This window comes from Diadema setosum, chromosome 19 (assembly GCF_964275005.1).
Source record: "Diadema setosum chromosome 19, eeDiaSeto1, whole genome shotgun sequence".
NCBI classification, from domain to species: domain Eukaryota; kingdom Metazoa; phylum Echinodermata; class Echinoidea; order Diadematoida; family Diadematidae; genus Diadema; species Diadema setosum.
Window position 1 is genome coordinate 22,290,346 of NC_092703.1, and position 16,873 is coordinate 22,307,218.

Consider the following 16,873-nt stretch of genomic DNA (forward strand, 5'->3'; position numbering starts at 1 on the left):
ATAAATATAAATATACATACATATATATATATATATATATATATATATATATATATATATATATATGAGTATATTATATATATATATATATATATATATATATATGAAAAGATGACAAAGTAGGGTGGTAATGCATTTCAGTCCACCAGTGCCATTTATTGAGACCAAATTTTCGATGAATACATACTTCTTCCTCAGGGTCGACAATGACAAGTATGAAAGTAAACAAGACGATTCTATTCTCTATATAAAAATACATTGTACATAAATAAGTGGTAGTCCTTGGAATATTTATGGAGACACGCGTGTGGTATCTAAGCAGAGGCATTGTGCGCATCTTATTAGCATGCGCATGCTAATGCTAATTCTGTATTCGTCAAAAATTTGGTCTGAATAAATAGCACTGTTGGACTGAAATGCATTAGTACTAATATACATATATATATATATATATATGTATGTATATGTATATGTGCATATAATATATATATATATATATGTACATTATATATATGTACATATGTATATATATAAATGCAGGCAGATGATGACAGAAAGTTCATTTGAGTGGCCTACAGTTCAACTATTACTTTTTTGTTTTCATTTTTCAATACACCTTCGAGTAATTTTATACACAGCTGTACAGTGTATTTTTCTCTCTTTTACAAACAATGAAATTAAGATGGCTTTATCATGCTTAAAGTCTGCAAGTGTAGTACATATACATGCACCTCCAAAGACATGCCTTGTACCTTCTGTTCATCTATCCATTCATACACACTATCATTCTGAAATTCATGTGCAAACACAAATTTAATTATTTTAAATCATTGAAACTGTCTGATCCTAGCATGTCGAGAGGAAATGCACCTAATAAACTGTAGATCCCGTTGGAATCCCATATTCTTTGCTCATTTTTTCATTAATATATAAACTGTAGCTTAGATACAGCTGTCTTTCTCTCACAACAGAGTAATCTCCCTTGCTCAAAGTCACACAGTAAACTGGCAATGCTGCACATGTACTTCACTTCACAATGCATCAATACACCACACCAAAGCTCCACATGAACATCACCACACGAAATAATGTGACAATATGCACAGACTGCTGTTTTAGCGTGTGTATGTGTGCGACTTTATTTGTACACCAGCAAGCTCAATGTGAGGATCTTTGTTTCACATTCTTCTGACGTATCGTTCAGTGATAGCCGTATTCCTCGATGACCTTCTGGAAGGGGGCGATCTTCTCGCAGACGCTCTTCACTGCCTTCCTTCGCAGCGCCTGGGAGAAGATGGAAATGCACAGAGGAAATAAAAGCACAGAGGAAATAAGAAAACGAACCCAACTGTGGAATGCCACTCTTAAGAGTTTGCTCAGTACAGGTCTTTTACATGGTAGGCAATTTGCCAACCAAGCACAACTTTTGGATTGATTAGACCCCGTTTACAGTGCGAGGCTCGGCCGCGGCTCGGCCGTGGCCGAGCCCAGCCCCGCTTCAGTGTAAACGCGCAAAAGGCCAAATGTGAGGCCAAAATTGGCCAAAATTGGCCTCGCATTTGGCCTCGCTCTGGAGGTGGTCTCGGCCGCGGCCGAGCCCAGCCTTTTCTCAGTGTAAATGCAAACAGGGCCAAATGCGCGGCCAGTTTTAGCCTGGCTTCCAAACCCTCTGCCTGTACTATTTCGCTATTCAGGATATTAAAGATAATAAAAAGTTTTGGTACCTCAAAAGTTTCCCTGAATTTCCGTGTTTCAGGTTAAAGTATCTATCATATAACTAACACTGTGAGACTTACTCGCCCCAAAGTGCTCTCATTTCTTAGTAATCATGCAATTAACTGCGACCAGCAGCCCCATACGCATAGCGACCAGCAGCCCCATGCGCATAGCGTAATTGGGCTTCGCATTGTAGCATTCAGGATCATGACAGATTTAGTATCGTGGTAAATATCAACTTTTAAAATCCACAAAATTCTTCAATTTGAAGACTTACCAATTAAGCTGAAGTCTTGAAAACAGGCTTCGGGCAACGTTTGGTTCTGCCAATAGTCCCTTTCTGTTCGAATTGATGACTGAATGTGACTCTGTCGAGAGGACCTTGGGAGAGCTACATACACTGATTACTACGACCAGCGCATACGCACACATCACATGCGAACAAATTTCAAATCCATGAACGGATAAGATGTTTGTGTGCGCATGCGCTGGCCGTCAATTCAGTGTAGCTCTCCCAAGGTCCTCTCGACCGAGTCACATTCAGTCATCAATTCGAACAGAAAGGGACTATTGGCAAAACCAAACGTTGCCCAGTGCCTGTTTTCAATACTTCAACTTAACTGGTAAGTCTTCAAATTGAAGAAATTTTTGGATTTTAAGTTGATATTTACCCGCGATACTAAATCTGTCATGATCCTGTAAGCTACAATGCAAAGCCCCATTTAGCTATGCGTATGGGGCTGCTGGTCGCAGTTAGCTACACAGTATGCGTATGGGGCTGCACGCTGCTGGTCGCAGTTATCTCGCACAATACGTGTACTACCTCGCCGCCGTCATACGGCGGCGGCTCTGGTACGAAACCATTATTGAATGATTACTAAGACATGAGAGCACTTTGGGGCGAGTAAGTCTCACAGTGTTAGTTATATGAAAGGTACTTTAACCTGAAACACAAACTAAGACAAGGAAATTCAGGGAAACTTTTGAGGTAATACCAAAACTTTATATTATCTTTAAGCCCTAAAAGTAGAAAACTAGTGTAGTTTAAGGTGGTTTTGTCCTGCAAACGATTTTTTTCCTTCGGCAAAGGCCTCGGCAAAGGCCTACGGAATTCAGTTGGCAAAGGGTCTGAAAACCAGGCTATACCAAATTGCGTTTGGTTTACAAGCAGAGCGCCACTACGACAAAATATTGAAAGGTTTGAATTAAAAGCACGGCCGAGCCCAGCAGTGTAAACGGACAAAATTGCGAGGCTCGGCCGCGGCCAAGCCGCGGCAGAGCCCGGCCCCGCACTGTAAACGGGGTCTTAGTCTCCATTTCTGAGATACAAGATGAGGAAAATAGACTTTTTTGGCAATAACTACTGCACTCTACTGGAAATCTCACGGCTGTCAATGTCCTACTTCTCCCAGTCTGTGTACTAGTTGTGGTATGCCAAACTCTTTCCATTGGTATCTTGATAACTCCCTCTCAAACTGGCCTCAGTGTTAGATTACACAAACCACTTGGGTACATCTGTGCTACAGTCCAACATGATATCTTCAGGAAAGAGTAAGGACTGAAGGCACACCATTACCCATCTACAAAATCTGAACTGCATGGGCTGACATGCATGTTACCAGTCTCTGATATTCCCATCAGCAGGTCTGGCAACTCTCCCACATCCAAATCAGGGAGATTCCACACAGCAATCGGGGAAATATCTGTGTGTTACATGCATTTCAATGGGCAAAAATAATTCCCAAATCAGGGAGATTTTAATATTCTCTAATTCAGACATGAACAGATACAGTGCACTCCCGTTACAACGAACACGGTTATAACGAAATTTCGTTATAACGAAGTAAACCTTCTGGTCCCAAAATTATCACCATTAAAGTCTATGGTACAAAATTCGCTTATAACGAACACGGTTATAGCGAAATTTCCGTTATAACGAAGTCTTTTCCGAGCACCACAGACAAAGAAAAACAAAAGAAATGTGCTCCGTTATAACGAAATGCGAATTGCTTTCGAAAATACGTAGCGGAACAAGCATTTATAGCGTCTCTGCATGGGTGAACGCTTCACACCACTGTGTGTTCGCTCCTTGTGTCACACACAGTTTCTGAGGGGAACTTGCGTTTATCATTGTAATACAGTTATCCCATCACATTTCACATAGCTTTGTCCCAGTATATGATGAGTATTCAGCAAACATAATATACGTGGTTCCTTGTTTTCGTTATATATTGTATTTGTTCGGTTATAACGAAATTTCGTTACAACGAAAGAAAACTGCCGGTCCCGAGCATTTCGTTATAACGGGAGTGCACTGTATTGACATTTTCAGGGAGACTCATGCAGAATCAGGGAGACTTGGCAGCTCTGCATTAGCATGAAGCTATGAAATAAATCAGAGTTGAAAGTGCATGCCAAATGCCTCAATGAAGGGAGAATCTGCAAGTGATTGAAATTAACCATACTCGGTATCACTCACAAATGGTAGTGATAGCATAGACCAGTCAATATCAAGTTCATAACCAAGGCTACATTTGTTCACAGATCTCTTTATAAGCATAGTTCCCACAAGTCTTTTGTACACATTTTTTTTTTCCTGCATTTGAATACATTCACAATTCAGTCAGCAAATTACAACAATTTCTGAAATTGAGCAACCACAATGTTTTGAAGATGGCATGTACTCAAATACACCCAATGGATGCACTGACCGACATCAAAGCAAAGCACAGTAGTTCTAAAAAAGCAGAGAATTACCAAAGTAATTGGCCCAACTCATGGCTTGCTGTTGCTATTGTGAAAGGTCAGACAGCTCAATTAAACACATTCACCACACACACACACACACACACGAATCATTGTGAGATAAGTGGATATTAGAGAAAGCCATTACCGCTTGTCTCTGGGCCTTCTGGTAGTGGAGATGGGCCCGGGCCTTCCTCTTTTCCTCCAGGGCTGTGATGATGTTCTTGTACTTCCAGCCAACCTCGTGGGCAAGGCGACCGAGCATGCAGTACTGTTTTTACAAAAGGGGGGGGGGGGGGGAATGAAGGGATGTCCTTTGTATAAGTGTGAACCAAGAAAAGAGGCTCTGAAGTACAGGGTCTATTCAAGCACTGCATAATCTTTTACCAAACCGTGCTAGCTGTGCAATGAATGGGACAACAGCAGGACCTAAACCAAAATAGTAACAACAATGAAGAGATTACCAGATTAAGCTGAAATTAAGCATGCTCTATCAGCACATACAGCCCATGATTAATGCCATCCTTTCAAAAGTTATTAGAGGTGAAGAGTCAGTGTGTAAAGGATTTATAAGAAATGAAAAGGGGACTCTAAAACATACCTTATCACACTGTTACCTGGTTAACAAGGGGTTGTAGGAAAACTGCTGAAAACAAACTTTCCGATTCATATTATGATCCCAAACTTAAGAACAATGTAAAAGAATAGCTCTTTCAGAACATATGAAAAACTCAAGATTGATTTGGGCGACCCTTTCACCTTTTTTGAGTCCTCAGGTAAAATCAAGTGGTGCGACTTTTTGTTGGTTTTGTGATGCACAGTCACATTATTTAGGATGGGTTGAAATGGTAGAACCAGGGTTGGGGTTTGTTGTTGTTGATTTTTCTTTTATAGTTTTGCTTTTGTATTTGTTATGGGATTTATTTATTTATTCATTTATTTTTACTACCAGTACACTACTTTTATATAGCCATAGTAAAGTATTGCCCAGGTAATCTCAAATGTATGATGTAAAATACATGTACCTCATTTTTATCTTCCTTGGGGAATTTATTATTTTGTACACTGTCCATTACTTTTGCCCTTATTATGGACTCATTATGTTACTTGACTGGCTTCAATCTGAACCACAATCACTAATTGAAGTACATCCTTGATTCAAACATGTGCTTTGGGCTGGGCTTTACAACATACACTCAAAATCGCCTTTGGACATTTCAAAGGTTGCTATGTCAAACATGTCACCTGCAAGCCCTATACCTCGTAAAACAGAATGCTACAAGGAAAAACATGCCTGCAAGCCCTACACCTCTTACAATAGAATGCTCCAAGGAAAAGCCTGTTATAATTTGATTTTTCCACTGATCATCCGTTTCAGATCTTGCAGATTTTTCTCATAATTTGGTCGATCCGCTGAATTTTTTAAATTCATCACAAACAGATGACCAGAACTTGACACAAGTGCTAGTAATATTTGGACATAGCCATAACAAAGGATCTTCCCACTTGTATGACAGGCATGGCATATCTACAATGCACCCCCCTGGCCTGTCCAGCCAAAGACCATGCAATGGGGAGTACCCATATAGGGCTGCAGGTCATTGCATCTCCTGTGCCACCCTAAAGAGGAATGTCACGGATTTCTTACCTTCCTGTTGGGCTTGAGGCGCATGACTCGCAGAGCTGCGGGAACGACAAAGCGCTTCTTCTGCATGGAGGAAGAGAGGGAGAGACGTTTGGAGGCAACAAGAACAGACTGGGCACAGGTCTAAACTGACTTGATACCAGTAAAACTTCAGTATTTCAAGTGAGCACCTCCTGGAACTGAAGAGCACAAACACTGCCCACCTTACAGAGTTTGCTTATTTGTCACCACTCATAAGCTTACAAATGTGTTAAAACTTGTTCTAAATCTTCATGCAGAATCAAACCTGTCTACAGTGGCCACTCATGGGAGACAAAAAAAAAAAAAAAATGGAGCTACTATTGATAAGTGGCCGCTATAGGCAAGGTCTGAAAGTAACATGGGTTTTCTTTCAGAGGATCTCGTTTTCTTTTTTAGTGACCATATACGACAGGTGGCCACCACAGACAGGTGGCTGCTATACACATGTCTGACTGCAAATTTTCTCCCTTTTTTTTTGTGCCATGTACAGAAGCTCCATACATTAAGATACCTCATACATGTTTCAACTGGATGGTGGTAGTCAAGAACTGCTCTCAGTTTCTTCACCTATTGTCACTATGTGGCACTTACAACTTACTAACTATATGACCTACACTAAGATATTAGCAGTAAAGAGCACTGTACATTATTGCAAAGAACTTACTGCCATTTATTTATTGTTCATTATCAAGTGTTGCATAAACTACTGCATTAGAGTGATTAAATTAATAAAAACTTGACTTAAAGCTCTACCAAGAATGCCGGTGTGACAAGTAAAAGTGAAAAGCTAAAAGGAAGAAGTCTAATGACCATTTTTAAAAAACAAATAAATAAATAAATAAAAAATGATATTAAAATGGAAAACAATAAAGAATAGAGATCTAGCAATATATCAAACAGTTCCCCCCCCCCTTTTTTTTTTACTGGAGGTATTTCATGCTCTTTTCATTTGTTTCATTAACAAAACATTACAACATCAGAACACTGTAACATTGTAATGACAGGAAAGAGCTAGTAATGAATTGTGTACTGCTTATGCTGCTTGGGTTGATTGCACGCTTGCCAAAAAACAAAAATATCAACACAAAGGCAAGAAACAAGTTAAATTGCATGTCATCCTGCATCAGAATAAGTTAGTTTCTTCTCATTGCTTGATCAAACAATGTAGGTAGGTTGAAAATTCATCACACACAGGATAGATAAACTACAACTCAGCTGCTGCTCAGCTGAAAAGCCGACAGAGTACATACTGTTCACTGTACAACATACATGTAATAGATACTGTACAGTCAACAGTGCTGCTAGTTATGTTCACAAATGTGCCTCAAAGTTTCTACTTGAACCACACAGCAAGAAGTGAGAAATGGGAAATGTCAATGAAAGAGCAGAATAATTCCAAGTTTGAACACACGTTAAAGAGCATTCTAATAGTCAGGTGTAAATCAAACAATGCCTGTGTCAAATGCACATTAATCGATCAGCGCAGTGGCACAAACCTTGTCGTAGGGAGCTGGGCAGCCTTCAAACACCTTCAGTCTCTCCAGTGCGTCCTTGCCACGTGTCCTCTTGTGGGGCAACATCCCTGGCAATGCAAGAAATATTGCACAAAACCACTGCAATCATCTTAAACATCCCTGTTGAAAGTGCTAGACTGCAAAATGTTTGACTTGGTGCTGCACATTTGATAAGTTATCAGAGTTTAATTCTCACATCTGAATTATGTACATTGTATGTATTCAAGTATATTTGACAATATTCTTTTTTTTTTTTTGGTTTCAAAGGGAAATGAATTATTGCAATGTTGTTTCAGTACCATGAAGAGGTACAATGTACATGTACATGTACATGTAACATACAATGATTTCCACACACCCTTTCAGAACTTGCAGATGTTTTCTCATAATGGATTCGATCCGCTGAATTTTAGCTCATCATCATGGGTTGCAGTTCACTGTACCTCATAATTTTCAACATTAAGAAATACAATGTCCTAAACATTCTTGGGACAGAAGCAAACATAAAAAAAAAATTGATAATGGCACCAATGCAAAGCAAAGATATGAACGTCCTGTATATTACACAAAAGTAACTGCTTTTATACCGCCACATCATGGACTTCAAATGCTCCTGCTTACTAATTCCTCCTCCATGATAAAAGTATCATACTAGTGGGCACATCTCCAGACATGCGCCCAAAGATTCACTAGTAAGCGGTCACATGCTTACCCCTGATCACACGCCAGAACATGCGACTCGGGCTTCGCAGATGGTAGGGGCCTCGGGAGGGCTTGGTGTTGGTTCGCTTGCGCATGAACTGCATGTACTTCACTGAGCTCAGGATGGAAGAGAAAAATCAAACAAAAAGTACAAAAGCAAACATATCATTACAATCGTGTTATCATGGTACTCTATATGAAATAATTATATGTTCAGCACTGTTACAGTTTCAGAAACAATAAAAAAACAAAGACAATAATCACACAAATATGCAATAGATTAGGCAGGTCGGAAACTACAAAGACCTGAGGATGCACATAAAATTGCTCACAGTTGCTTCACTGCCTCACAAAAATTTTTTGTTCATGCGCAGTTTCATTGTCAAAATCTTACCTGAACATGATCTATCCTTTACAGTACAGCCAAGAAGTAGCAGCTACAAAAATGTAAATCTTTGTAACTGCTAAATAGTTCTGATACATTTTTGTGGGCTTTCTCTACAAATAATTCAGACACTTGACTTATTCCCTCCCGACCCCTGCCTAATCCTATCTGCCTGATTCTTTATCCGATCTTCCACACTTTGCAGCCTGTCTCAGATGGTAGTGCATGTTGGAGGTTTTGTCTCATAGCATGAGCTCGAAACAGTGAGATGGTATCATCACTGACAGGCTGCGTAAAAATACAACTACTGTAAAAATGGAAATTTTTGCAGTATTGAAATTTTTCGGGCATTTCACGCAACCAGTAACCAGCACGAAAACAAAAGCATGCAAATATTTTTGCTTGCTATCTATGTACTTATGTTCCGGTAGTTGATATCTTGATTTCGCAGAATTAAAAACAAAAGAAACTCGTCTTACCCAGCCAAGTGCAAAAAAAAGTGCGAAAATATCCACTTTTACAATACTCAAGAGGTACATCCACTTTAAGAGACACACAATCCATTCCTATGTCTGCTCCTACTATCCTGCTGTATCAGCAGGAATTACTCAAAACAATCATTAAACTACTGAGACATCTGTTTCCTATATACTCATGTGCATACAATACTGACTACTTTTTACATGCAAGCAGAATGAATGCAGTGCCTGGGTAATGTGACAAAGCCCTTTCGGTAAAATCTGCAGCAACATCATAGGTCATGCTAAAAGAGTGCAGCACTCACGTTTGTTCCTGTAGAAGCTGCCGGAGATGTTGATGAGTTCACAACGAACCACTACCACTTTCTGACCTGTAACACAGTTAAAGTAAAACATTTTGTCCATCAGTGGCAAAGCATTAAATCAGATATGAACTTCTGACATAGCTTGTCTGTAACAGATGTGCATGCTCCTGAGCATTTACACGGCAAGATGCTCATCAGATCAAGACAGCTTGGCAATCATGTGCATGCTAAACCATGCAGTGCAAGTGATACACAGAGTGCAACTTCATTGAAAACAAACTGTCTAATACCCCTTTCAGTAACCCTCTTGGCTTGGACCAGGAGCGGATCAGGAGCAGACCAAGTCGAAAATTTTGAGTTTATGAATGGGTGGGGGCCAAAGTGGCCCCTGCCAGGGGCGGACTATTTAGGGGCGGACCAGGCGCGGGCCTGGCACTGATCAAAGAGTTCATGAACGATAGCAGCGACAGGCGCGGGCCAAAATTCCTTTCACGGTCAAAGGTCACAGCTTATGCTGCTCAGCTCATAAGTGCGCGGCACGCACATCAAATATCGCGCAAAAATGCACTTCCGCTCTGTCCATGAGGTGTTCAGTTACCATGGCAGTTATCCCTGACTTGACCGAGTTTATGAATGGGTCATCGTTAAAGTAGCGCAGCTCTGCTATAGTTACTGAACGCAATTTTTAATGCTTTGCGTGGGCTAATTTAGCTCGGACCAGGAGCGGGCCAAAAATGCATGAGTTACTGAAAGCGGTATTAGTATAAAAATAATGTTTATGAGTACAATGGACAGAATATTTCATGGAGTGAAATATGAATGGATCAAAGATTTCATCTTCCACCCTACAAACTACTCTGTCCATTGCATGAATGAAAAAGAAAAAAAAAAATTATTTGTTTTATAATGCCTAAAATGCAGGGAATAATTTTCCTTCTCAAAATTGAATAGCAATTTTTGTCGATGGACATACATTTTCAACAAAATGGTATACAAGTCTATGTAATGAAACTGCTGTGCAAATTACATTTTGTATAGCAGTCATACCAAAATGCATAGCAAATTGCTATGCGATACCAGGAAACTTATTCCCTGCTAAAATGGATCCTTGTCTTTTCATGTTTTATGAATTTACAAACAAGAGAGAATCTGAGATCGAAAAGTGCTCACTGAGCACTTTACACTAGTGGTATCGCATAACCTTACACACTGCGAACAGACTTGACACAGGTCTAAACTTTCTTGATGCCAGTAAAACTTCAGCATTATTGAAGTGAGCACCTCCTGAAACTGAAGAGCACAAACACTGCCCACCTCACAGAGTTTGCTTATTTGTCACCACTCGTAAGCTTACAAATGTGTTAAAACTTGTTCTAAACTTTCATGCAGTCAAATCTGTCTACAGCGGCCACTCATGGGAGACAAATAAGATGGAGCTACTTAAAGTACTATTGATAAGTGGCTGCTATAGGCAAGGTCTTTAAAGGGTGTGTACAGTTCTGGTTGAGGTGAGGATTTAGCTTTTAATGTTTTGAGAGATATTCAGAAACCACTCTATGAGATGTCAAAGAGCATGCAGTTCTAAGAGGTATCAAAAGTTTATTCGATGAAAATCAGTTTTGAAATGGCCGAGATATCCAAAAATAATCAAAACAAAGAGATCCTAATAAAGTTGCAGCCCGTCGCCTTTTATTATTATCACTTTTTTGGATATCTCAGCCATTTGAAAACCAATTTTCATCAAATAAACGTTGAATCCTTCTTAAAATTACATGCTCTTTCATATTTCATAAGAGGCTTTTCATTACCTCACTTAGGAATGTTCAAAACATGAATCCCCACCTCAACCAGTACTGTACAGTCCCTTTAAGTACCGGTAACATGTTTTTTCAGCATTCTGATATTTTCTTTTTTCTTTTTTTTTAGTGACCATATACAGCATGTGGCCACCATAGACAGGTGGCTGCTATACACAGTTTGTACTTTTCTCTGTTTTTTTTTTTTTTTTTTTTTTTTTTTTTTTTTTTTTTTTGCCATCTACAGAAGCTTCATACATTAAGATATGTTTCACCTGGATGGTGGTAGTCATGAACTGCTCTCGGTTTCTTCATCTATTATCACTATGTGGAACTTACAACTTACTAACTATATGACCGACACTAAGATATTAGCAGTAAATAGCACTGTACATTATTGCAAAGAACTTACTGCCCTTTATTATTCATTATCAAGTGTTGCATGAACTACAGCATTAAAGTGATTAAATCAATGAGAACTTGACTTGCAGCTCTATTGGTCATTCAATAATGCTGGTGTGACAAGTAAAAGTGAAAAGCTAAAAGAAAGAACTCTACTGGCCATTCCAAAAATAAATAAATAAATAAATAGAAATATACATATATTTTTTTAAACTAAAAAATAGAGATTCAGCAATATATCAAACAGTCCTTTTTTAATTAGAGGTATTTCATGCTCTTATTTGTTTCATTAACCAAACACTATAACATCAGAACACTCCAACATTATAATGACAAGAAAGAGCTGCAAAAGTAGTAATGAATTGTGTACTTCTTATGCTGCTTGGGTTGATTGCACGCTTGCTAAAAATGAAAATATCAACAACACAAAGGTCAGAAACAAGTTACTCTACAAAGTCATACTGCATCAGAATAAGTTTTTTTCTTCTCATTGTTTGATCAAACAATGTAGGTAGGTTGAAAATTCATCACATGCAGGATAAGTATGCTACTACAGCTAAGCTGCTGGTAAGTTGAAAAAACAAGAGTACAATGTATGTACTGTTCACTGTACAATATACATGTAATAAATACTGTACAGTCAACAGGGCTGCTAGTTACATCACAAATGTGCCTCTAAGTTTCTACTTGAACCACAGAGCAGAGAAATGAGAAACGGGAAAAGTCACTGAAAGGGCAGAATAACTCCAAGTTTAAACACATGGTAAAAAGCATTTTAACAGTCAGGTGAAAATAAAACAATTTCTGTGTCAATGCACATTAATTGAGCAAGTATAAAGAATGCAATGAATGAGCGTAATGAAAAAAAAAAAAAAAAATTATTATTTGTTTTATAACGCCTAAAATGGATCCTTGTTATTTGATGTTTTATTAATTTAGAAACAAGAGAGAATCTGAGATTGAAAGAGTGCTCACTGAGCACTTTATGCTAGTGCTATCGCATAACCTCACACGCTGCGAATAACGCAAGTGTTTTACATGCGCAGTGTGCAGGGCTCTCGGCATGCCAGCAATGGAGCAAATCGCATGGATCCAAAATTGCAGTAAATGCGAGCCACAATTGCACAGATGATGACATCATAGTGACATGGGCGAAATGATCAATGTCAAACAGCCAATCAAATAACAAGGATCTCATGAGGTGTTATATAATTTGGAATATTAATTGTACTGAAAGTGAAATGGTGTATTTCATTGATCACATAGTCAATTGAATCTTCCATGTTTTTCCTCCCTACAGGTACAATCTATCCACCGCATACCATGCAATGATTCAAGTTGTCCCAAAAGAATGTGCTCAGGGAAGATAAGATTGCAGAGTTACATATTACTTTACCTTGAAGGAGGTTCTTGGCCACGATGGACGCCAAGCGTCCAAGCAAGTGGCCTCTCCCATCGATCACCAGCACCTGCAGAGGATAAAGGAGGAAATTGTCAACTCTTTAACAGGATCATACGTTGATTCTCGCAAAACTTGTGACAGCCTGAAACTGACAAAGTGTGGGATATTTTTGCGCCTTGATACATAAAATTCTTGAATTATTTCTTAACTGGTACTGCTTTTTCAAATACATGTAGCATTTACAAGCAATGCCATACCAACAACCATTTCATTCTTATTACAACAAATCTTACGTCTCAAGTCCTCTTACTTTTCTATAAACTTAGATCTCTTTTTCTGTCTATCCACAAATAACCCTGAAGAGCCCAGCCAATTTCATTTCATTTGCAACATTCTTAAGCCAGATCAATCACTTGGTTAAAGTTCCTATCATGCCGGCCACTAGCTGCATATCATTGGATGACACTTCTTTCTCATTTTGAAAGGGTGTTGCAGTAAAAAAAAAAAAAAAAAAAAAAAGACCCTCCCCTCCCTCCCCCCTCCCATTTCTCTCTCTCTCTCTCTCTCTCTCTTTCTGCCATGCCTTGCAAATCATGGCACATAATACACAAACACACTCAGAGTAAACCTCCACAACAAAAAAGATTAAAGGAAGATTCACCATTTACCAGAGTGCACTTTCTTGCCAGGAAGGTATGTGAATATTCATGTCATTATAGTCTGTCTCAGATGGTAGTGCATGTAAAGGGTTTGGTCTCATAGTCTCCACTCGAAACAGTGAGAATACATCATCACTGACAGACTGCAATCTGAAAATACCATGAGCTACACTTAACCAGTAAAGAACTTTTAAATCTATACAGTGACATACCAAACTCAAAACATATATTGACAGAGTGAGAGGGGACAATGAATCCTACTACTACACTTGCAGCACAAACACAATGTCTTTAATTCCTCTGCAGCATTGGCATTGCAACTGTAGGACTACAGAAGCTCTTGTAAATTCAACTGCATGCCATTCAGTGCTTTACGGATGTGCTTCAAAGTAAAGTTAAGTGCACAATTGCCGCTTTTTCCCCACTGGCCAACACTAGACTCTAGCCCCTACGGATAATAATCATTTTCATCATTTCAAGGTCAGTGCTGGTGTTAGCGTTGCTGTGCAAGACCCACATTTAAAGCATGTTACCCTTGATTCGACAGTTTCCATGAATAGACCACTCTTACGAATATAAATTCTTTGAAATTCATAAATAAAAAATGGCGCAAATCAAGTGCGAAATTCAAACTATGCAACTACCTCCACACATGTTCCAAAGAGCACAACAGTGGGCTACGTCGCTGGACCCCCGAAATCATTGTTGGGACCCTCCCAGGTCAGCTCGCATAAGCATTTCAACAGGTAAGTAACGGGTAAGTAAAGTTACATAGCAACACATATAGACTTATACATCACGGTACGTCGCGAATTCGAAGTATGGACATACGCCATGTATGTGGTCGAACAATGAGCGTAGGCATTCGATGATCGCAGCACAGGCATTCGAATCATGCATGCTATTTTTCTTCCGCAATTTAGGCAGTTGAAAAATGGGTAACTTGCTATTAATACGTCCATAAGTAGATGCACGTTGTACGTGCAAAGTCTATGCTGATGCCATCACTTTTTTCATTGTGCAATTGCAGGTCAAAACTGTCTGTGTGTGGCCCCCGATATACCCCACCCAGTGCACCTGGATTGCCACATAACGTTCGACTACTCAGTACTCTGCTTGTACAAACACGTAGCAGACTAGTTCTAGTCTGGTTGACTTAACTAGAATCTTTACACAAAGGGCACTAGCCATTGCTCTGGATACAGATGTAGATGAACTTAACGGGAGAAGTTGTCTGTAGTAGTCAATGGTAGTGCCTGCCAGTGTCACTGTCTATTCCATAATTCCATGCCATTATTGCATTTAGCGTATCCTGGGCCTGCCATTGTCGATACGGTTTTATACCATTCTACATGGCATTAGCAATTAGTATGGTAGCTCTACTACACATCGCCCACCCTTTTTGAAACTGACTGCGCAGTTTTGGCGCACAGAACGCTTAGTACGCACTGCACTGCGCGCAGAGCACATAAAAATGTATTGGCTTTGACCGTCAATGACCGTTGATGAGGATGTGATGTGGGAAAACGCGAAAATTCACTGTTCATTAATGCTTTTTAAATAATCAAGGACAAAATTTCGAGTGAATATTTTAACCAAATCGTAATGTGATGTCGATACATTTTCTGAAAAGCTTCGTACAACATGGTGTTCAATACAACTCAGTTTTCGTGCTTTGTCAATACAATAACAGCGGTCGACCTAAAAAGGGAGCGGCACCGCGGGGAGCTGAAATGAGGGCATTCAAGTTCGACGGCGATATTTTGCACTGAAACTTCGAATTGAAAAGGGAACAACAACATTTGATAGTGCAGGATTTTCTCAATCAGGTAGGTCAGGTTTTTACGTGAATTTTAGTGTTAGATATTCTTATCAGGCAAACAGAAATTAGGCGGTCGACGAGTAGATCTCGTACGCTTAGTCGTAGGACCAACCATATATCCACGACACATGTTCATCCGCACATATGCACACGCACACCACAGAACACGCGGAGATACATATAATGTAATCAGCAGATCGCACCAGCCACACCATGTCAAATGAAGTACAAATGTACATGTATAAGAAAGTCTCTATTACTCTCCTATTTCTTTATTTCCTATTTGTGATGATGTACTCGTACTAAGGTTATATTCAATTAATCTTCTGTATGAAGCATTTACATAAAAAAATTAATGTAATGACGTTTAATACTGCATTTAGTTGGAGAGTTCTTGTGAGGTACCTTCACAAAGCTCGACATGGTAGCCAAAAAGGACGATGTGACGTCAGAGCACGATAGACTTTAGAGCCAGGAAAAAGTATTAAAATAATTCAAGGTTATGCTTTATGGGACTAGAATATAAAATCTTCGGCCACAAATAACAGAAATACTATCACTATTTGATATCTGATAGAAAAATTATTGTTATATGTATTAATACAAAATATTTTAGCACAATTTCGCTTCAGCGGGTCCTGTTCAAGCAAACTCCTGTAAACCACGGTGTATTTACGTCAACTTGTAGGAATATATTCTTTTGGTTCACCTTCATCTGCAGCGTGACTCCGTGGCGCAAGGGTAGCGCGTCTGACTCCAGATCAGAAGGCTGCGTGTTCGAATCACGTCGGGGTCAATGGTATTCTTTTGTTTTGTTTGTTTGTTTTTTTTTGTCTTTTACTCTTTTTTTTTTCCCGTTTATCATTTACTATTGTAAAATAAAAAAAACGCTTACACTGTGCATTTATTGATTACAAGAAAGCGTTTGATCTAATTGATAGATCATCTTTATGGTACAAAAAATGTTGAAGATGGGACTTACGGGTAAACTGTTTATACTGTCATTAAGAATATTTATGAAAGTGCTAAATCATGTGTGGCGGTTAGGGGGGAGATGTCAGAGTTTTTTACTTGTAACACTGGTGTACGACAGGGTGAAAACCTTTCCCCGCCTTTATTTGCCATTTATCTGAATGATTTTCAAGAATACATTCAAATTCATATGGTGGACTTAAATATTTGGAAAGTGAGATTTCTTACCACCTGGATTCTGATAATGTCAAAAAAGCTTTAAATCTTTCTTGTTTACTTTATGCAGATGACACAATAATTTTAGCAGA

At 39.1% G+C, this 16,873-nt stretch overlaps 1 protein-coding gene and 5 non-coding genes across 6 annotated transcripts; 1 reads left to right on the top strand and 5 right to left on the bottom strand.

Moving 5' to 3' along the window:
- Positions 1-1,108: 1,108 nt before the first annotated feature.
- Positions 1,109-16,026, bottom strand: LOC140243111 (large ribosomal subunit protein uL13-like). The gene is made up of 8 exons (XM_072322842.1): positions 15,999-16,026; positions 13,107-13,179; positions 9,513-9,578; positions 8,354-8,455; positions 7,624-7,709; positions 6,110-6,169; positions 4,610-4,732; positions 1,109-1,284 (listed from the first exon to the last, which is right to left on the bottom strand). The coding sequence occupies exons 1-8, from the start codon at positions 16,014-16,016 to the stop codon at positions 1,201-1,203; spliced, it is 612 nt and encodes a 203-aa protein (XP_072178943.1). The 5' UTR covers positions 16,017-16,026; the 3' UTR covers positions 1,109-1,200.
- LOC140243220 (small nucleolar RNA SNORD34) lies at positions 7,244-7,323 on the bottom strand. The gene has a single exon (XR_011902225.1). It is a non-coding gene; the product is annotated as a small nucleolar RNA SNORD34 (small nucleolar RNA).
- Positions 8,934-9,016, bottom strand: LOC140243218 (small nucleolar RNA Z195/SNORD33/SNORD32 family). The gene has a single exon (XR_011902223.1). It is a non-coding gene; the product is annotated as a small nucleolar RNA Z195/SNORD33/SNORD32 family (small nucleolar RNA).
- On the bottom strand, positions 12,170-12,249 carry LOC140243219 (small nucleolar RNA SNORD34). The gene has a single exon (XR_011902224.1). It is a non-coding gene; the product is annotated as a small nucleolar RNA SNORD34 (small nucleolar RNA).
- On the bottom strand, positions 13,832-13,914 carry LOC140243217 (small nucleolar RNA Z195/SNORD33/SNORD32 family). The gene has a single exon (XR_011902222.1). It is a non-coding gene; the product is annotated as a small nucleolar RNA Z195/SNORD33/SNORD32 family (small nucleolar RNA).
- Positions 16,027-16,317: 291 nt separating the features above from the next.
- On the top strand, positions 16,318-16,389 carry Trnaw-cca (transfer RNA tryptophan (anticodon CCA)). The gene has a single exon. It is a non-coding gene; the product is annotated as a tRNA-Trp (tRNA).
- Positions 16,390-16,873: the final 484 nt, after the last annotated feature.

Bases quoted from the DNA above. Each gene is read 5' to 3' on its own strand.
- LOC140243111 (XM_072322842.1), bottom strand. The intron at 6,170-7,623 runs GTTTGTGCCACT...TCCTCCATGCAG, and splicing joins GCCCAGCTCCCTACGACAAG to AAGAAGCGCTTTGTCGTTCC. The intron at 1,285-4,609 runs GTAATGGCTTTC...ATCTTCTCCCAG, and splicing joins AGAAGGCCCAGAGACAAGCG to GCGCTGCGAAGGAAGGCAGT.